This window comes from Centroberyx gerrardi, chromosome 8 (genome assembly GCF_048128805.1).
Source record: "Centroberyx gerrardi isolate f3 chromosome 8, fCenGer3.hap1.cur.20231027, whole genome shotgun sequence".
NCBI lineage: Eukaryota > Metazoa > Chordata > Actinopteri > Beryciformes > Berycidae > Centroberyx > Centroberyx gerrardi.
Genome location: NC_136004.1, coordinates 27,918,462 through 27,940,929, shown reverse-complemented (window position 1 = coordinate 27,940,929; position 22,468 = coordinate 27,918,462). Strand labels below are relative to the sequence as shown.

Below are 22,468 nucleotides of genomic sequence, written 5' to 3'. Positions count from 1 at the left end.
TCTTCTTTTCAATTGTCTTCTTCTAATTTGAAGTTTGTGTCTGAATAAGGTGACAAAACCCCACTAAGGATTCAACTAGAACCTATTGTTGACCAACAGAAATTACAGCAGTGTCATAACTATAAATCGACAGTGTTGCATAGAAAGATTGACCACTACTGAGAGGGAAAACAAACTGATAAATATTAAATAAGAAATAAATATGTATGGCTCTGTGCATTTCAAATCTCGACCTTCTGTGTGAATATAGCCCAGCACAAGAACAAAACAGATGAGATGTGTGTTTGGTTCCAGTGTTATACCAGGAAAACATATTTCAAGCAAATTGAGAATATTCATAAGTTTCATCTGTTTTTCAATTTGTTTTTAACCAAATCAAGTATAACCTTTTGCAAATCCATTTGAACATCATTTCAACATAATGCTGTCTGTGTTCCCTTTTTAAATCAAATCAATCAAATAAACAGAATTCAGGGAAATGGATGTATAAAAACACAAGATGACAACTTAAGCACTGAAGAAGATAAAAAAATGCCCATTACAAATAGCTTTAAAATATCCATTTCTAAAAGTATGGCAAACTCAAAACACAATTTGTTCACTGGGAGCAGTCAAGGAAAATATTTCCTCAGACATTCTGAAGATTTTTCCAACAGAAATCACTCTCTCAGTCCCTGCGCAATGTTTTGATCGCTTTCTGTTGTATTACAAGGACTGACATTTCAATTGTTTTCCACTTGATCAGAGGATAAATTAATTTGGCATTTGAGCTGACAGGCAGTTTGCTTGCTGTCAGGCCAACCTACTCCTTCCATTTTTCAGAGGAAGCATGTTCGTGCTCTACCTTGTGAAGTACTGAGATCAGAGCAATAAACCTTTCCTTAATCCTGATAACAGTTCCTCTGAAGCCATTTGTAAACATGTGGATCAAACGGCTGAAATGGTACCTAAATACTTCACCTCTCAAATCCCACAACATACACAGCCAACAGGCCTTGCATGCGACGGTGTCCCATGAAATTTTGCCTCTGGTGAGAAAGTCCCTCACCGGTGCATCTGCACTTGCAACACACCACATTGCAAGAACGTTTATGGGAAGGAAATCATTTGAAAATTTTGAGAACCAATGAAATTATAGATATTTTTAAACCCTCATTAGGCATTGATCACCCCTTCTTAATGCACCAGTTTATGTAAAATAAGTTGGAAATAATTTTAAATAAAATATAAAGCGGTTCAACAATTTTGAAAGTATTCCTTGAAAATAATAAGTTAATGCGAAGTGCAGGGACATAAAAATATGGGACAGCGGTGTCAGTTGACCAAATACGGTAATAGCGTTTCTTATGCATTTGTAGTTTAAAGTGTAGATATCTCAGAGATGAACAGTCTCAGGCCGTTGTGAGTGCTGATGCAAGAGGATGCAGTACAAGAACAAAAAACAAACAAAAAGACATTCAGTCTCCAGTGGTCTCTGTTGGCAGAGTGAACAACACCGCCTCAGTGTAAGACATGGCTCCAACCCTGCTGGGATATTTCCACTCAAGCGTCAAGCCGATGCGAAGACACGAACACACAGCCGATTGCTCCAACATCCACTGTTCTTGCTCTCAACAGGAAACATGAATGGCGCTGCAGTCCTTTAAAGTCCTCTGAGAAAAAAAAAAAAAAAAAAAAAAGCTAATGCCTGGTTTTGCTGCGTTTGTTCAGTATCACGGAACTGCGACTCCGGCTCCGACTGCGAGTCCCGAAGATGGAGTTCCAGGACGAACTTCGGCTGTAGCTCCTGTAGGAGGAGTAGCTGCGGCTCCTGCTCCGGCTCCGGCTCCGGCTCCGGCTCCGGCTGACGCTGTGAACCGGACTGCGGCTGCGGCTCCGCGTGAAGAGGCTGCTCCAGGACGACACGCTGGTGGAGCGACTGCTGGACGAAGGACTGGGTCGGAAGTAAGGAATCGGTCGTTTCCTGGCACTGTGGAGAGAACAATCAGAGAATTGGCGTGAAACTGGCAAAGAGTTTTTAGTGTAAGAGAATTAAAGCTGCAATATGCACCTTTTTTTTTACCTTAACATAACAATATATAAATAGGATATGCTAAAAATGATCAGTCTTTGTCTGTCTGTGACCCTTTGTGCACACGCCTAAATCTCCCGTTTACCCAAAATTGGCTTTTCAGTAATGTTTGGGTAGTTTTGGGGGTGTAAACCATATGGTAGAAAGCAGTAAGATAGAAAAGAACAGCCAAGCTAAAAGACCTGTTCAAAAACACAAGTGAACATTTGCAAGTGAACATTGGCATTGCTTTTTCTTTTTTTTCTTTTTTTGCATTTCAGATTGCCTGTGTTCGCTGTCTGCTTGTTCAGCGCCTGTGGAGGCTTTGTGGGTGGGCTTTGTGGGTGCCGGTTACCTCAGCCTCAGGATACATTTCAACGTACACAGCTGAGTGACAAGTTTTGGGGTGGAAACTTTTCCAGCTGAGCAGCAGAGGAGAGCGGGACCAGCTGCCTCAAGGCAGAAAAGTTGCATATTGTAGCTTTAAAGGCAAACTGAGCAGGATTTAGCCGGTTGTGGCTTATAAACAAAACTTTCAAAGTTGACCCCTCCTCCCGAGCTCAACAAGACGTGACGCGCACGCCCCCTGAACGCGGTTGCCTGAACGCGGTTGCCTGAACGGTAGAAAACGCGACAACAGCGAGGCGAAACGAGAGTGACTCTAGGGTTGGCTTTCAGTAGTTTCCAGTATTGAAGGAGAGGATGGGGATGAAGAGTGACGCGGAGTTGGCCTGTTTTCTGTTGGACAGGTGCCGGTTAGCTTAGCAACTTCTTTACTACAAAGAAGCTACGCTAACAACGGTAGCTAGCTGCCAGCTCACGATACACACTTGCTCTGACTCCAGTTACTCTGTATTAGAGTTTGGGACCGCTACCGTAGCCAACGTGGCTTTTAGATATAAAACGATTCAGCAGTGGTTTTGGTTGCAGGCGGACACACCTGCTGCCAAAAGGTTGACGTCCAGAAATGTCCCGAACATTCAGAAATAAGAAAATCCAGGCAGAAGGCAGGCTCTCTGCAGACACTGTCACACACTACCAATGGGCCATAAGTAATGTTGAGTAGGATAATTTTTGGATGAGTTTATGCTTTTTCAAGGGGGAAAATCCTGCTCAGTATGCCTTTAAATCAATAAGCTGCAAAAGATATCTACCTTGTGATCCGCCGTGCCTCCAGATGGCTCGGCGAGTCTCTCCTCCTTTTCTTCATAGGAGAGTAGGATTTGCGTCTCCGTCTCTTCCTGCCGTTCTTCTGCGTGTGCTTCGTATCCCTCTCCCTGGAGCTAGGCGTTCTCTTCCTGTCTCGTGGTCTAAGAAGGAACCAACAACCAACAATGTAAATATGTGATAGTTTTCAGTCAGTGAGGAGTCATTTGTTGGCAGAAGATTTAGTATATTTCACCTGTCAGGACTGTATCTTGAGTAGCTTCCTCTGGAGCTCACGCTGGCCACGCTGCCTCTTCGCCTCACATCAGCTGAATAAGTTGGCGAGCGCGAGTATGAGCTGACAGTGAGAAAATGACAATTACCCTCTCGAATCAAGCGAAGCATCGGTGTCACGCGGGTATTAGAGGGAGTAAGTACAATAGAAACGCAGTGAACCGACCTGCAAGATGACAGAGACGGGCTTCGAGAGTAGCGTCCGGAGTGCCTGGAACTCCCGGAGGATCGACTCCTGCTCCTGCTGCTGGACCGCCGCGCTTTCCGCCGCCTTCGAGAAGAGCCGCCCGTCCTCCGCAGAGAGCCGGAGGTCTTTTGAGGTCTCACAACCTCGACTCGACACCCCAAGGTTATCTGCTCGCTGCAGAGGCAACACAAAGACATTTCATTGCTTTGAGTAAAAGCCACAACAATATCCTAGGATGTACTTGAAATGAAATGCTCTCGCTCTTTTCTCACTCATAAGATTAATATTTAAAGCGGAGAGAGAGATCTATCCTGATCTATCAAGCTTATTTCATGATATTTTCTGTCAAATTATCTCACTGCACTGGCAGGTAATATTGCTGGTTTCAGTACATTTCACTTGATACATGCCAATATGACTTCTTTCAAGAAATCATCATAAAACAATGTTAAAATCTTGAAACAAGAAACTTTCTCCAAGACAGTTTCACTTATACCAAGTAAATGTCCTGAAACAAGTTACATTATCCTGAAAAAAGTTGAATTTATTGAAACCAGTAAAATTATCTGGCACTGCAGTAAGGTGATTTCACTAATAAATCTGAAAATAAGCTTGATAAGTCTGGATAAAAGATAACAAGTTTGTCAGTTTTTGCAGGCATCAGAAGATAAACTGCTCATAATTTCCCTGATGAGCAATAATTCAGATGGACTATTCATTATGAACGCAACATTACCTCTTCCCACTGAAAAGGGTGGCAGACAAGCCATCCTCCACATGAGGTTTGCACAAGGAAGCATAGCTGGTCACAGAGTTCCCTGAATCAGATGCATTGTCTCTATCAGTAAACTTCAGCTTCTCTGGGGAGGCCAGACCTTGACAGTGGCTTCTCTTGTCTTCAGTGACACTCGCCCGAGAAACGCCGGTTTTGCTCGACGGCGGCGAAGACGTGTCATTCCCGGAATCGTAATCGTGCGGACCTTCGGCCTGACTGGATAAAGTGTGATGGTGAGTGCCTTTTCCATGCAAAAGCTCGTCTCCAGGTTTTGACGACGAGATCTGCAAACAGACAAACAGGCTGCAGCTTTAAATCCAGGCATGTTTTGATATATGGAACCTGCTACCTGCTTGATGCACTGTGAATACTCTAGTACAAAGGCACATATTTTCCCTTGAAAACACAGAGAAGAGTATAGTTTTTTTTTTTTTTTCTTGGGACAGAAAACTTTGAAAGATAAAGACATCATGCAAATTTGAAGCATGCGGATAACCTCAAAAGAAATGTTTAACTGAACTAAAGTCAAAGAAACCATTAAAAAAAAAGTAAAATTCAGTAAAATTAAGTCTAAACTAAAACAATTATATGAAAGGAACAACAAAAGAGCAGAAAAGAAAGAGAAACTATGCGTGGAAAGATCTACCGGCTCTAACTCGAGTGAGAAGAAAAAGAGAAACAATAGCCCCATTGAAAAGCCTCTTTTAAAGAACATTGAACAAACATCACAAAAATGGGTATTATGTAGAAATGAAAAGGATTGCAGACAAAGAGAGATCCCATCAGTCTAACTAAGAAAGCCCTCAGAATAGGACAGATGATTGTGCTCTTTTTTTTTTTTTTTTTCCTGCAAGAAGTAAATAATTAGCCTGCAGCGACCTATAGTAAATCCCTAAATCTGCGGATAGCATCGACTTACCAATCAAGATTTCCTCCTTAAGTAGGTAAGGTGTAAGAAAAAGGGAAGAGCGGGCAACATAAGTGCATCATTAGAGTCGTAAATTGCAAGAAAAAGACAATAACCCTCTCTTCAAACCCAGAGCCAGTTAGACTTATATTGGCATGTTCCTTTTTCTTTCTTTAATGGTGCTTCTTTTTGAGTTTCTTGGGGGGCGAAATGTCCCAAAAAATACTTTAAATGTGTGCTCTTTCATGAGTACTTACACTGCACACCAGATTTATTTAGAGAGAGCACCGATTTGCTTTTTCTCTGCAGAAGTCCACAGATGGAATAGAATTTGAGATACTGACTTTTTGTTATGTATGTTTATGTGGTTTAGTCATTAATTTTACTTAATTGACAGATTATGATCTCTCTTTACTTATTGATTGCGAGACACTCTGTCCTCCCGAAGGTTTTCCATCATCTAGTTAGTACACAGTCGGCACAGAACAGACCAACCCAGAGGGAAATTTAAACAAATCTGAAAGAGCTTCCACCATCATTTAACCACTCGCATCTCCAACGGCATCTGTGCACACACAGGAGCAAAAGATTTCACTTACAAAAGAATAGATTCTGAACACAGACATTCCTCAATTTCATCCTGAGATGTTCTGACAAGGCTCCCTTCAAATAAACACTGCGTGTCTATCGGTGTTTTTGGTAAATAGTTGTTGTGTGCTTTCTTTTCCCTTTTCTCCACGAAGATTCATATGCTTCCACAAAATCGGAAGAGGTTGACATAAGGTTTATTATGAACCACATCCAATTTAGCATATTAATGTGTATTTCCCCCCCAATAATGCTATACCCACCTTTCCCTTTATAGATTGCTTTTTTGGGAAAGAAATATTAAGTAAAGTTCATTCTGCATTCCTGTGGCGAATGACTTGCTTTAATTTACCAAATCAAAGCCCATAAATAAATACAAACATCAATGAATTCTTTAATCTTCAATGGATTCTTTAAGAAACAATAATTCTGGGTAATATTACCTCTCAGCAACCAACTGTAAAGTACTTTCAGAAGGAATTTGGGATGTTGAATGCCAGGCATGCTTCAATATATGGATTCATTTATTGAATTTCAATTAAAACCCTGTGGTGTGTGATTAAAAACATCCGCGTACGCAATTAGCATAATTTAATGATTTCTGGAGAGAAATTAAATGTATTTAATGCCCCAATGAGCATGAGACAATGAGTTAATGGACATAGCTGCATTTATACGGCTCTTTGAGAGAACATGACTTTTTATAGGGAAAATCAACACAAATTACAAACAGCAAAACAAAAGTTCAAAGACTTCTACAGTTTTCAATCACACATTTGTTTTTTTTTTTCTGTTTCATTTCAGTTTAAAAATAATTTTGCTACTCTTCCTACCTGAACCAGTATAAAGCAGATGTAATTCCCTACAGGAGCTATGAGCAGGGTCAAAGTGCAAAGCCTTCATCTACATTATGTGTTGTTGTTTTTTTGTCTCTTTGTAAATCCATCCTACTGGGAAATTGCAATGTGCTTACAGGGTACAGACAAAATAAAGGATTAAAGAAAAAGATATGCGCACAGCAGATTAAGACTCACACAACGTATTGTTTACAGCGTTTTAACCACAGGTTTTGGTTCAAAAGGTTGAAGAAAATGCCAGCGATTCCTAACATAATTATTCTGAGTGCTCGTGATCTTGGCCTCCTATCTTTACGATGCTGTTTAAGTCTTCTATGAATATGTAATTGGAATCTTATCTGCATACTGAGACGGGGTAGGTATACATCCTTTAAGACACAGTTCCCATCAAGAAAGCATAATGCATTAAAGTGGTAATCTGTGAGATCCTTATTTTTTTTTAAATGTTGTCTCCATCTTTGGTGCTCAGCGCTCATTGCTGTGGTGTTTCTGCACTGCACTTCCCAGAGATCACCTGTCAATCAAACAGTGTGGGTGGAGCTTGGATTTTCTGCTGATGCAGTTTGAGTTTCTGTAGGTGGCGCTCTTTTCTTTGCCTGTTCAGCCATGGCGGCTATCGCTGCTCATGCTAACTACCCAGTTCTTCTTCTTCTGTTTATTCCAAACAAACCGCCAGAGGATTTTTCCCAGGAAAGAGCTACCAGACACCGGGTGTTTAGAACAGCAAATGGAAAAGCTTTCATGAACTGGATATACTCAATCAGTGATAGTGAGTAGTTTATTTATGTGAAAATGTAACAGATTATTACTTTAAGGAGTGAAGGAAATCACCCAGAATGGTTATGTTAGTACATTAGATATTGGAATAAGGATAGCATCCGGTAGGATAGATTTAGTTCGGTGACTTGTATCAGTACAGAGCGAAAACACTCCTTTACTATGGCAGGACTTTACATTGGGTTTCTCTTATTTTGACCGTACCCTGTGTATGCACAAGAGTGATATTTTCATTTCCTGATGTGATATACTGTATGTCTTCAGTTCATTTGGGGTTGATTTTTCCTTTGATTGTCTCATTTCCTACAGCTTCATTGGTATGGTAATAAACCTTTAAAACATGGAACTGGTCTGCTTGTGATGGGGAGTTTTAATGTAATACTGTGTAATGATGTGAGGCTGCTATGTTATTCATGAAACAAATTCTATAAACCTTAACTTATTACTGCTGGTTTGAATACAAGTACTGCTCATCACACGCACATAGACTATGTAAAATGTGTACCAGTTATAAGCTGCTTGCTCGTGCATAAAATCGAATATGTAATACATTGTTGGGAATCAATAACACTGTTCTTTTACTTAGAGAATCTACAGGTGTGAAGGGAAATGGCTGCTGTCAATAGAGCTGAACTTGAAAATTGTTTGTTGTTGGCCTGTAGTCATTCTGATATTTTCAGTTGCTTTCTGCTGCAGTAGTTCTTGACAAAAGAAAAACAAGTTTAAAAACACCCTACTCAAATTGTTATCATTCTGCCAACAATAGCAATTTTGTGTGGAGCCGTTTCTGCCAAGTTTGTACTTACTTGATGGTGTTAGTTATTAAAACAGAAAAACAAGAACTGATGACATTACTGCAAAATAAGGAGTTCATAAAACAAGATCAGAAAGTAAGTCAGGCCATGTAAAATGAATTAAATTGTGCAAGAACTGGTTAGATTCACCCCTTAAAGAATAAATGGGTTTTATAATTTTCCAAAACTATTGTATCTTGGTTTTATGAAAGTTTGAAGATCGATTGTGTTCAGGCTGATAAAGATTACAACATTTTCTTCTTTGATGAGAATCAATTTCCACACCCAATTGCCTTTTCCCGCTGACTCGGGGTATTACATTTTAACAGACAATAAGGGCTGAGTTTTACATGGCCATAACTGAGAAATCAAACTAAACCACTGGTACCATCGTTAGAGTCCCAAGGAGTACTTACGGTGCCGGTCGAGAGGATGGAGCGATATTTTGGAGCCGTTTTACACACTGATTTGGGCGCTGGTCTCCAGTCCAGGTCCCTTTGGTCCAGCACTGCACTGCTGTCCTGTCCGAGGCCTGCCAGCTCTCCTAATGCTTGCTGTGCCACAGATTTTTGCAGATGATGTCTGCGGGAAAATTCTACTTTTAGTTTTAATAACACAGCATCGTTACAACAGATGCCTCAATAAGTGGCAGCAATGGATTTCAGAGCACAAAACAAATAGCAGCACACATGCATATTTGATGTCAGTGATGCAACCTTCCTCATTTGAACTTAAATCATCCGTGTTTTCTTCTAGCAGCTTGTGGTTTTTTGGCTCCCTTGAGAAATGAATTGTATGAATAGTGTCCTATTTTGTAAACATAGAAAAATTGCGGCGTGACGGTTCTTGAGTGTGCCTGGATTGTGAGGAAGCAGTTATATTTGCTGTGAAGACCAGCTGATGAGGGATCAAGCCTTAGCTGTTCACAGACTTACGCCTGCAGCGCTGCCTTGGCAGAACTTCGACGAAGTGACTCAAACACAGCCAGCAGACAGGGAAACATGGCTAGTGCTACCAACCGGCTGAAAGGAGAAACAAGTATTGCTCTGGTCTCTTAACCATAACAGAGCTGTGAACATGATCTGAGAGCCAAATGGACATCATACATGGATACGGTCCCAGGATGCAATTTCTGCATAGTCTTTTTTTTTTTTTCTTGGACATTTGCATCAACGGGTGTTGAAAAACGATTCTGACTGTCACTTCACACGAGAACTTCTCAGGTAACCCTTCTTCAGAGGAATGTGCTGTAAAGCTGAGCGCTGCTGAGCATATCCCAGGGAAATTCCTCGTAATGGAGCGGTCCAGGCGGATTTAAAAATAATTATCTCTGCTTTCAGATTATTTCAGCTTGAAAACTGGGCCTCATTTCGGTTGCCAGCACGGCATAGATGAATGATGAATGAATAAATGAGCAAAGAACTGAAGTGAATTCCACCTAGAGAATGCAATCTCATGTGGCAAAGTTCACTAATTGAGCTGTTTCTGAGAATGCCATCCCCGCATTCCTGCAGCGAACGCAGAATATTGATAGCGATCAACTATTATTCAGTGATTAATAAAGTTAATTAAGGTTTACAGAATATAAAATGCAGTATCCAGTTATTCCACTAGCCTAAGAAACCATCGTGTCACATCCTCTAGTTTAAATGTAATCCACAAAATCCATCAAACTACATCTTTCATATTATCACAAAGACCCTGATTTGGCAATATGTCATTATAATTGAGTGCACATCGATCTGTGGAGTGAATTTTGAGCCATTTCCTGTGAAGCTGTGATAAGGGATGGTCGTGCCTGAGATCTGGAAGTCACCTCTGCCCTATCAGTCATCGCTGTGGTGTGACCAGAACTCAGCAGACACCTTGGGCTGATAAGATAAACTGAGGTGTGGGGTGGGGATGGGATGGGGTGGAGGGATGGGATGGGGTGGAGGGGTGGGTGGGGGGGGTGCACACTCCTCGCATCAGTGTCCTACCTGCTCTCTGTGGAAGATTGCCAGGAAGAACTGTCCGACTCTGACCTCCGATAGCGCCGCCGCCGTCGTGAGTGACTCCGTGAGCTGAGGGAGGCGATGAGTAGAGCAAAGGACAAAAGACACGAGTGGATAGGAACCTCATTAGCGAGAGAAATTTGGCAAATATGTGACCAAATGTCTGTTAATTGCTTTCCAACCACTGTTCCCTTATTTAAGTTGTACTGTATAACAATAAAAATATACACTACCAGTCAAAATTTGGACATCAAAACTATGAAATAACACAAATGGAATTATGCAGTGACCAAAAAAGTGTTAAACAAATCAAAACTATCTTTGATTCTTTAAAGTAGCCGCCCTTTGCCTTGATGGAAAGGCTTTGGAAAGGGATTGGATTCATTCATAGGCATCAACTTCACTATTTATATTTGTCTAAGAAACACATTTCAAGGATTTAAGCATAAGCCTTTAGATCAAAATGGCTTTAAGATGATGAAAAGCATAGTACATTCAATCAGGTGTGTCCAGACTTTTGACTGGAAGTGTACAATCTATTCAAGCCTATAATGCTGAAGAATTATCTAATTCAAATGTTGCGTCTTTGCCTCGCTGCATCTTCTATCTGCATTTCCGTACTGTCTTCGAATGGATTTACACAGATCGGATTACAGGATTCAGATCACCTGATGTATGAGCCATGTTTGAAAAATGAGAGAACACATCACAGGAGGCACGAGTGCAAAGGAACAGCGAAGGCATGAAAGAGGCGAAGCGATCAGACAGGAGAGAGAGGAGAGGTGTGCTGAGAGACGGCAGCGGTCTCTGTTGAAGTCGCAGCGTCTGAACTTGGCTCTGTGCTTAGGAACGGCGGCCTGCTCAGCCAAAGACGAATTATAAAATGTTGCAAGATCACAGCATGAAATTGGTTTCTCTTACTCTCTTTCAGCCCCTTTTTTTTCCTCTCTTTGTGGTTCATGCTTTCAATCTGTTTTTCTCTTTACAAGGGTTCTTTCACGCTTTGCTCAAAACATAAAAGCAGCATGTTTGTGTCTACACTGATCGCGTCCCTATACTGATCTAACTGGGAGTCTTTTGGGGGATTTTCTCTCTTTTTTTTTTCTCAGCAATGGGTGTTATCAAAGGGGCGGCTGGCTTACCATGGGGGAAGAAGAGATGGGGGTGGGGTGGGGGTGGGGGGGGTCAAACAAGATGTGCAGCATCTACATGACTCTGATGCAACAGTCACACACTAACCTTTTCTTGTGCTTGCGCTCATCCTTCCTCTTATGTTTTAAACTTGAAGAGCTGATGGGATGAAAGAGAATAGGATCATAAGCATAAGAGTATTAACACCGACAAAGCCTGCATCCTTTTTTGATACATAAAGGGCATTGGCGTTTTAAGGTGGAAATGGAGCAATCTCACGGAAAGCAGGCATTAAATGAAATCAGCTACACCTTGTTATCACGAGAGAAATTCATTATGCGCTCCATTTATGTCTATAATTAACTCTTTTAACAAAACCTTCTAACTTATAGAAATTCCAGATGCATACAACCACAAAACACACAGAATAATCTTGCAATAAACTTGTACATACCTGTGTTTTGACTTTTTGGAGGTGTACCTGGAATAGAAAAAAAAAAGCACTGGGTCACCTAAAAATAAATGTCATTCCATAAGCGGTATAGAGGGTATGACTTAGATATTCATTTCCTCAGTATTGCCATACTAAGCAGGACATACCTATGCCGCTTGCTTTTCTTAGAACTCTTCTTCTTCTTCTTTTTCTTCTTCCTTGGTGGCGACAGGCTATGGGAAGGAGACCTACGGCGGGAGAGCAAATAAACGTGACTACCAGAGAGAACCAAGCATTCCCTTATGGAGACACACACACACCTTTTGCTTTTCTCTCTCTCTCTGCACGTCTCTCCCCTTTTTTCAATTTGTTCAGGCAACACGGGGAACGTGTCCAACAATAGACCTGACTGCAGGGTCGGCCCATTTTATTAACTGACCTTTTCCTCTTCCTCTTCCGCTCTGACTTTCTCTTCTTCTTCTTCCCCTTGGGTGTGGGCCGAGGGGAGAGATCCTCATCGTAGGAGGGGCTGCAAGCAGAAACGGAGCACAGAGGTTACTTCTGTGTTCATTCCAGCGATGGTAAAGGTTTTCAATGGGCAGATGGATTCGAATTGAGATATGAAACATGGAATCTTTATTGCAAGCATATAGCATGACAAACAAATCAGCTTTACAGTGGCTGGATCTCAATGTCTAGACCCCAGACTCACAGACTTTGGTTTGGTTTAGTTTGACATTGCCTGTTGCAGAAAAATATTCTATTTGTAGATTTGGATCAAGGAAATAACTCAGGGTAATCAATAAGCAAGCTGAGTTCCAGTTCTCTTGTAGTTGAGTGTTTACTCGTGCACGAGGGTAATACAGTTCATCAAGTCTGACTCCCCGTATTCTTCGGGGAGACAAAGAAGTGCAAAAACTGTTGAGTGAGGTAACACGTGCGGTATAAGGCGGCGGCCAGGTTCTGGAAAAATACAAATTAGGTGTATCTTCTCCAGTACCAGCCTGTGTCGGCGTGTGGCAGGGTAGTGAGGTAATCATTTGGTTACTTGAAAGCGTCTCAGTGCAGACTATGAGGATGCAACCTGATGATTAGAAATGAATATATATACAATTGATTAAAAGGTGACATATATATCTAATTTCTCCAACATTGCCTAAAACTCTCAGCGTGTTGATGTGAGTTTGGGGGTTCGAGACGCTTAAAAGGGCATAATGGGACAGACTCTCTAACTGTTAATGTTACATCAGTGAAACAGTGCAGAGTAATCCCTTAGCTAATAGGCTGTATTAATAGCTACATTAAAGACCCCATGAAACGTTATCTTTACTTCCTAGATTTGTTGTATTTCCTGTTGAAACTAGATGTTGGGGGCGGGACATAACGCAGTGAGGGATCATTCAAAAATCTAAACCAATGGAATATCAGTCAGGGAGAGAAAGGCGGTTTTATTTGATGGGAGGAGTGGAGGGGCGGGATTGTTCAAAGATCTGTGACGGTTTCATTGGTTGGAATTTATATTTACGCCTACTGGTGCAGCATGAGGTCACCATGAAAGATGCTCTGTTTTCCAGGAAGTAAAAGCAATGTAAAAGTAAAAGTAAAAGTTCATTTCATGGGGACTTTAATCTGAAAACAGGAATACCTTCTTCAGTTGCTTTGCGTCATGTTGTTTACAGTTTTACATCATTGTATCAGTACACGATGGACTATGGAACGCCCTCTATAAAAGTCTCCGAAGCTGCAGACTCTATAAAAGTCCGCTTTCATGCCTCTAAAAGTCCGCATGAAAGCCCTCACAGACTTCCTGGTTTCTGACAAGGGACAGCCCTAAACCCTCCTGGACTTGGTGGGAATGCGCCCCAAAGTCCAGAAGCCTGCAAGTCCACAGATTGGGACTCAAAATACTTTTCATAGAACTTATTTGGCTAGGAGATGCCAAGTCTTCTTATTGGGCAGCCAAATGTTTTTCATAAATTCCTAGATGGATATCCCTGACAGAATGGTGGTGGTGGGGGGTGGAGGGTAAAATAATCCACATGCTTCAACGTAGGCATCACATCACTAAAATGCATCCTGATTCCCTCTCACGATAATCATAAGAAAGATTATCTGTGAGCCAACTGTCCCTTATGAGAAGATTCCATCATAACAGTATGAAATCCTACCCAGACTGGCATCGTAGCAAAAGACTGATATCGTGCCAGTGTGCTTCTCTGAAGTCAAGAGCAGTGGCAAGATGGCTCCACTCAGAGAGGGAGATAGATGTGGATTACAGCCTATCGACTGCCAATGCCCTTAGCTAACTTAACAGCAATTACATCAGGGAACGGTTCCCATTTAGCCTTGGACGTGTGCTCTGCATTCCTATTGGTTGTTGACTTTGAGGCATGGCAGAGACACTTTCTATGTTGGACTGTTCCTTATTCTCTCTTTTTCTTTCTTTCTTCCTCTCTATAACATACACACACACACATATACACATGTACACATACTTTTTCATAGCCCAGCCAAGTAAAGGGCTTTCAGGTGATGTAATGCACTCTCTGGAACTAAATCAAACAGGTTAAATAACATTGAAATTAATTTGTTCAACAGTTTTGACCTGACCACCACCAAGACAATCTGGGGTGGCACCAAGAATGGCCAATCAGGTTTCAAGGATAGCCAGTGCAACCCTGGCCACCCCTTTGGCTCCGCCCCTGGGCTAAAGACAAGACAGTTCACACACCAAATCTACCTTATCTGACAATACACATTCACTTATAACATCACTGAATGGATCTACAACAATCTTTTTCAGGTACCTCTTTTTTTCTAGCCCGGTTGTTATATATTTAGACATTATTTGAGCATAGCCAATCCCCAAATGGACCTCCATGACGGCGTCAGCTGTGGTTACCGGGAGATATGTGACACAACTGCAAATCTTCTATAGGTTACACAGACACTTGCCTGCACACATTTTCACGTGCACACACACACACACACACACACACACTCATTCTAGCCTGAGCCACGAATTCTACTCGCTCATACATTCCATTCCACCTTGAACGTGCAAATTTGTCAGTATAGAAAAAAGAAACTCTTGTTGGATTCTATCTGTTGGCCAGAATGAATGCTGCTCAGAGGTCCACTTCATTTGCTCTCTGAAAATGACTGATGTGGAAAAGGCGATGAAGGCCTTTGAAGCGCCACAGGCTCATTAAATAGGCCTTTCAGGCGGAGATAGACTGGAATACAGTAGAGGGAAAGGCGGGAGGGAGAGAGATGTGCAAGAAGGTGTTTTTTAAACTGCAATTCATTCGGGCAGCCTCACCTTCGCTTCAATAATGAGGTGGAAAATGAGCATTATTGGGAAAACTGGAATGGGTGTCTGGTGGAGATTAAATTAGATGGGCAGAATTAGGTAGGGGTGATGGGGCATTTACACCATTAATGGCAGAGCAGTAAATAAGGCTGAGGAGTGAGCTGGCATGGAGACATGGAGCACTTACTCATTGAACCGACATGCCCACTCACTCACACACAGACAAATATATGGGCACATACAGTGCAGACACACTGCCCCATTATATCAATCAACCAACACATTTTGAAATCAAATCATTTGAACCTGAATTTTCTACTCCTTAATGATGATAAATGGGCAAATCAGCAGCCAACTTCTAAAAAATAGTAGGCTAACTGTAAGAGAATGGCTGCATTTCAGATAATACACAGAATAAAACCAACATGTTTTTAAGATATTGAATTTAGTAGTCTTGTTGAGAATAAAATACTGAATAACTGAATGTTACCAATATCCAATTGATATTTTTCTGAGCATAGAATTGGGCATAGCTCTGGGTGCAATACATTAAAAAAATGGCTGTCCTTTTCATGTTTATTGGAGGGTAATCTTATGCCATTTATATGTCAAGTACATGGAACTGTACCTCTGTGATTCTGTGTTACAGAATCCTCTGAAAGCCTATGACTGTACTGCAAACAGCAGGTCATACAGGTAGGTGTGATCAGAACCGATGCAGACAGTGACAAACTGCAGCCCTCCTTGATATATGCGACCACATGGCTCTGGAGACCATGTGCCTGTTTCATTGGATGCAGAAGACTGTCTCACTATAATAAATGGCTCTGGTTGGCGTAGTCGGCAGTTTGGGAGCATTAGCAACCGAAATGCATTAGGGCTGATTAGACAGACCAGGCCCAAGTACCCTCTCCTGGTAATGAGAAAGCTTTGTCACTCATTAACACCTCTCCCACTCTGGCCATGGAGAAAAAGAGCACAAGGCGAGCATTTGCATTTTTTGCCAGCCGAAACAGTATCTTTTGATGAGGTGGAGAGAACGAAAGAAAGGGAGGATGGGAGAGCAGTCGATTGCCAGCTACACTGGGAATGGTGATTGTGAAAAACAATAGTGTAAAAAGGGATTTAGGCGACATCTGATGAGAACAATGCTGTTGAAGGCATTCCAGTTTCCTGAAGAGTAGCGCTTGTAGTTTTTGGGCACAATTGCTGTAGGTTTGAATAGCATAAATATAACTACATCCTAGATATGACATCTGATAAAAAAAAATCACTTCCTTATTTACCAAAATTGTCATATGGGCACTGCTGATCGTGTCAGTTTTAGTTCTCAGCCATTATCAGGTGGATTTCCTTCGTTAAGGTGAAGTAGGCTACAGGCAGTTGCATCTGCAGACAACAGAGGGCTTTCAGGTGATGTAACGCACCTTCTGGCGGCCATATTGGAGGTCCTCAGCTCTTGGACAACAGAGGCTGTGAACAGATGATTGCGTTTCTAAACATACGACTTGGCTGTCTCAAGAGAGTCCAATAGAAATGGTTAAATTCTGTGCTGTTTTTCACTGGGGACTGATCATTTTGCCACTAATGTAGGCCTATATCAATTTTGTGTTTAGATGTCAACTTGTTAACCAGAGTATCTGGTCAGCTAACCATCACTGTCTCATTGTAAACACATCTGATTTGCACATTAGTATCTAGCAGAAGCTAACATTAGTGGCTAGTAGTTGCATGTTAACATTAACATCAGTTGCTTTGCCAAATTAGCCTGCTGTTAATTAGCTAGCTAACAATGCCAAAAACCAACTGTTTGGGTTGATTGAGCTGATCTTCTCAAGATACAACTTGCACTTTGGAGAAGACAAGGGAGGACAATTAAGGCAGTTTCTTATGTCACACTAACCTAAATTTGAAGAAAAAAAAAACCTGCCCTTAGTCTAGCATCAGACTATTCATTTTTGCATAAACCATTACTGAATGGACCAATACAATAACTATTTTCACATATCTCTCCTTTTCTTGACCAGTTGTTATCCTTTTAGCAATAATCACAGCCAATTCTCCAATGGACCTCGATGATGGTGCCAGCAGTGGTTGCTGTGATGCAGCTGCAAAGCCTCCATAGCTGCGTCATCTAGCTGCTGCCCTCTCTCCTCAGCCTCTCCTCCCTGACCTCGATCGTGGTCAAAGTCTTGATAAACAGGCGTCTGAGGGTGTCTATTACTCCTGCTATCTGCTTACACAGATAAGGCCTGTTTTTAAGACTAGCGTTCTTCTTCAATGTGATTCTCTTAGTGATTGATGATTGGATTAGACCCAATCAGTACTCAGAATCGCAAGGTATATTCTATGATATTTAGAGAGTGGACCATTTGGGGAGTGGCTTGAGTTTAGCATTGTTTGAATTAAAGCTACACTAGACAAGATGTTAAAATACACCTGTTTTATCATCAGAAAGAGGGGCTGCAATGGAGAATTGGCTCCCATCCCTGCTAATTGAGACCACATAGAAAAACACGAGAGAAAAACACTCCTAAACAGCAGTGAGCAGCGCTCCGTCCAGAGAAAGCTGGACTCACCAACATTAGATCTTTTCCTCTCTTGTCCCTTTGGTTTCCTTTGGTATAAAGCATCACTGACCGGCCAGGTTGGAAAAACATGAGCGTGCTGTGTGCAGCTTACTGATATTCCTGAGTATTGAAGATCAAACAGTGTTCAAACAGCAATATCTCGCTGCCGTTTGGAGCCGCCAATGTGCAAAGTGAAGGAAAAGCTCAGTTTTGTGGATAAGAAATACATCTTGTTCATCAGGCTGCTTCTATCAGATGTCAGAAACGGAGATAATGATTATCAGAGGCCTGTGTGCCTGTGTTTACTCTCCATGCTCTGTAAAAAATCAAAAACAAAGAGAAGCAGCCGCTGGGTAAAGTTCATCCAAAGAGAAGTGATTCATGCTTGTGATCCCCTCAAACATTTCAGATGCGGCTTCGCTCGTGTTTTACATATCACTGGCTGCTTCCCTGCTGTGTCACTCCTAAGGCTTTGAAGGTGTCAGGATAATTAAGAGGTTTCCTCCCAAAAAAAAAAATCTGCCTCAATTGATTTTCCCACCTCAGAATAATAAGGGGGGGGGGGAAACAGTCTATTCTCGGTGTGTGAAGAAAGACTTTTGGTTCAAGGTGTTCATGAAAGAGAGAATCCGAATGACACAGTGTGGAATTCTTCACGAAATCTTTGTATTTCTCCCCTGTGCCCGACCTGATAAGGCTGTTTACGTTCCCCGCACCAGAATATAGAGATTATTCCTGTTTTCGCAGTGATAGTCAAGCCCTAAAGGAGTTTTGCTGTATTGTTGAAAGGCTTTATCATCAGCACCTTAATCACAAATCTACAAAAAACAGCTACAACAACAAATAAATACCTATGTTATAGAAAACCTTATGAAAAAAAAACGTTTCTCCCTATAATCTGCTATGCTACAACTTCAAAGGACATTGATGTCTTGAGTTCCTCTTCTGTTTGTTAGGTGTCTTTCTTTGACCCGGGAACAGTCCTGCCTGCCATTAATGAAAGCACCAAAGAGCCACTCACCTCCTGACCCTGCGATGGCTGTTGTGTTTGCGTCCTTTTGCTTTGATGCAGCCATTTCTGTCCGTGGCGTCCAGCCTCGCGCCCGCATCCGCCACTTTCCTCTCATCAGCCTTGAGCGGCTGGCAGGCCGTTGTCTCTGTGCTGTGAGGAGAATAAAAGAAGAAAGGAAGTCTTAGTTTTTTCTTCTTGTGCCCTAGCTGCCTTTCATGTTGCTGCGTGACAACTTTCAAAGTGAGTTTATAGTTATTGGGGATGCACACAGTTAACGCTTCCATCATACAATAGTGAGGAAGACTCATGCATGCTTGGTTAGCCATGTTCCCTCTGGTCTACTGGGTACTGGGTGTTTTTTTTCCCCCTCCATTTCTCCCAGCCAACCAGCCTCCAGGAAAAACTGGAGGTCAGCCATTTACCATTCAAATGAGCTGTCAATTGAAATGCAGTTATTTACATGCTTCAGCTGCCCTGACATTTTGGGAAATTATTTTTTTTCTATCTCTTGCTTGGCAGGTGCGGCTGCGGGAGATGCATGGTCAGTTGAACAGTTGAGCTCTCCTTGAATTTGTCCTACCCCTGATAAACCAGGGCTTAGAAATGTTAGATATCGAAATAATATCAGCCCAGACATCAAAGCAAAAACAAGAACAAGAACAACAAAACTTATACAGTCAGCCGCAACTAGGAGTGTATTTTCTGCAGTTATGAAATGAAGGCAATTTAGAGTTTACAGGATTAAGTCATAAGTTGTAGACAATAATAGTAATATTTTGATTCATGAACCGCTAGTTCCTTATTAATGTTGATATAAATCAGGTGTATACTAACCCAACCACTTCCACCTCCACATCCCAAATATCTCCACAGACAGTCAAATGAGACTGCAGAACGAATGACTAAATAAACTGAGTGATTAGATGTGAGCACACAGTTCTGGCCCTGCTTATTATCCTCTGTTTTAGTCATGGGAGATTTGAGCGTAATTACACATTCTCCTCTTCTTCGAGTGGCTCCCGTCTGATTGTAATGAGAAGATAATCAGACCCAGAGATTGGGCCGTCAACGCCTCCCCCTCTCCCCCCAGCGATGAGCAGGCAGGAGCCGTCGCTTTCCATCTTCTTCACCCTCTTTCTCCTCCGCTTCTCTGCATAAGCGGGAGCGCCCCCCGGCATAAAACTAATAATGTGAAACGGCAGACAGGGTGCTCCGACATGACCGAGCGTTTGAAAGGTGATAGGGGAGATAAAGACAGCCACCGGAAGGATGATTAGTCTGATCAAGGAGGCTGATGGGAAAAGAACCTTTGAATATTGTAGTGATTTGGCTAATGTTCTCCTGGCGTTATTGGAGATGCAAATGAAGGTCTGCTTATTTACTCTCTTGATTGCTGTCTGTTATTGAAGGCGTTTGGTATCTCAGGCTGAGAAATGATTCACATTTTGTTGTTAATACAGTGGTTGGTCATTTTATACGGCGGTTTTGCTCCTTGGATGGACATAGTTTTGAGTTTCATGCTTTCAGTGGATATTTTAATAGTTGCGCACAGTTAAGCCCTGATGGACTGATTTTGATTTCATTTAATTTCATTTCATATGACGATTTTTTTCAGTATTATTCACTTTAGGTGCCAACAAGACACTTACAAGACACATTCATACAGTACATTGTGTTGCAATTTGTGTGTAACAAACATATTCCTAAATAAACTCTTGTATCATACACATAAAGTACAGTATGTTGCCATTTTCCCCAGGTTTTACTGATCAAATGTACCAAACACAACCCACCTTTTAACACTAGAAAGGCGAAACTATGGTCAATTGACAGCTGTTTTGAATTTTTACAATTTAAATATCTCAGCTTTCAAAATGTCCCTCCATGACCTTTCTTACACCTACTTTCTGTTCGAACCAGTGTTGTTAGATTTTCAAAACCACTCAAAGAAATTGTAGTTATAATTGTATTTACCCCCTTCAATTAATGGCTTGTTACACCTCCCAAATCCCAAGTCTTTCATAACAATCATCTAAAAGAAATGAGCAGAAACAGAAGTCATGTTGCTATGAAGCACACTTCTCTGCTCATTATATAAAAGGACGATAGAACATAAACTGAATTTCATTTTCTTTTTCTCCCAAACTAAATAGAACAACCTTAATTGTGCACAGAGAGATCTTTGGCTTCTGCACAATGATTGGTTGACGTGAGGTTTTGAGTCATAATTCAAATGCCACTTCCTGCAAAGCCCCGAACAATATCTCCAATTGGCTGCACACAGCAGAACAAAAGGCGAAACCTTTATATGTGCTGCTGTTTGAGCGCTCCCCTCGGTGTCCCTGAACAAAGCGGCAGTGGAAAGTGGCCCAAAACTCCTTTTACCTCCTCCCTCTGACTCTTTGTTATTCGCTGTCACTCGGTGAGCTGCGGTTGATGAGTTCTAAATGAAATCGATTTCGCCATCACGGATGCACATTCTCCTGATCCGGGCACTGCAATTTATGGCTGAAACTTTCCAAGCTATAAGCACCTGGATTTATCGCAGGCTGTTTGTATCTGTCAAGGCCCCCCACCCCCCCTCCTCTCTCTCTCTCAAGCATGGGCAATCCTTTTGTAATCGTAATCCATAACCGAGCAGCGGTTGAAGGTACTTAAAGGGGCGATTCAAAGCACCACACTGGCAAAAAAGCTTGAAATGAATGCAAATACTGAGCGGATTAAGTGAGAGTACTTGATGACGAAGAATTACGCGGACGGTAATCCTGCAAAATCCTGACTGGATTTGTTTACCAAAAGACAGGTAAAATGGAGTCATATAGGCTGGGAAAGGCTCCATTACAATCCGTCCTGGAAAATGGCATGATGGGAATGTCGCTGATTAAAACGTGGCTGGAATACACCAACATCTGTGTGTATAACAACACAGAGATAAATACTGGCATCTTTCCGCTCCGTTGAACTTTTGACCTCTCTCTTTAGTCATATGTGTCATACTGTATGTGCATGCATTCGCCAGGCTCCTTTGCGGCTGAGTTATACTGTCATTGGATGCTGAGCGGCATGACCACGCTGTGACTGGCTCTTGTTTTAGTCTTTTTTTCAGAGAGAGAGTGGCTCACTCTTCCTGGCATGGGGCTCCGCTGCTCCGTCATACACTGCTGCTGTTCTCAGTCACGTGGATGGGCAACAAATACTGACAGATGGTGCACAATACACTCCGCAAACAGGAAGACGGGGCTTTTTTTAAAGAGGGTGAGGACGTGATTTTCACCTCAGTGCGTTTCCAAATTGGGATGGAGAGGATGTGCGTAATGCAGGGTGTGTGGCGGCGCGCGCATGTGTATGTGTGTGTGTGTGTGTGTGTACGAGGGCAGTTGTCCTATTGTGTCCTGATGAAAGATGTATCACATTGTCAACTGGGCCCAATGGGTACAAAAAAAAGACAGAGAAAAGGCAAAACATGTCTAACCTTTTCATTTTTTCTAACTAACCATCTGCCTGCTTGTCTGCTGAACTTCCAGCTTCCAGCTAGCAGCTGAGATATTCATGAAACATCATCATCGACTGCCAGAGCCACAGGAGGATCATCATAGTTTGTGTACAGTTTCATTGTCCACACCCCATTTACGATGTAAAA

The 22,468-nt window shown here is 41.9% G+C and overlaps 1 protein-coding gene across 1 annotated transcript in view; it reads right to left on the bottom strand.

Moving 5' to 3' along the window:
* Positions 1-1,680: 1,680 nt before the first annotated feature.
* The window catches only part of srrm4 (serine/arginine repetitive matrix 4), a 50,566-nt gene continuing 29,778 nt past the window's right edge, over positions 1,681-22,468 (bottom strand). The window contains exons 2-13 of the mRNA XM_071897737.2: positions 18,838-18,978; positions 12,373-12,462; positions 12,101-12,181; positions 11,955-11,981; positions 11,609-11,659; positions 10,355-10,438; positions 8,792-8,957; positions 4,414-4,736; positions 3,657-3,851; positions 3,453-3,554; positions 3,205-3,360; positions 1,681-1,969 (exon numbers count right to left, since the gene is read on the bottom strand). Coding sequence (XP_071753838.1) covers positions 1,681-1,969; positions 3,205-3,360; positions 3,453-3,554; positions 3,657-3,851; positions 4,414-4,736; positions 8,792-8,957; positions 10,355-10,438; positions 11,609-11,659; positions 11,955-11,981; positions 12,101-12,181; positions 12,373-12,462; positions 18,838-18,978 — 1,705 coding nt within the window. The remainder of the gene's footprint in view (positions 1,970-3,204; positions 3,361-3,452; positions 3,555-3,656; positions 3,852-4,413; positions 4,737-8,791; positions 8,958-10,354; positions 10,439-11,608; positions 11,660-11,954; positions 11,982-12,100; positions 12,182-12,372; positions 12,463-18,837; positions 18,979-22,468) is intronic.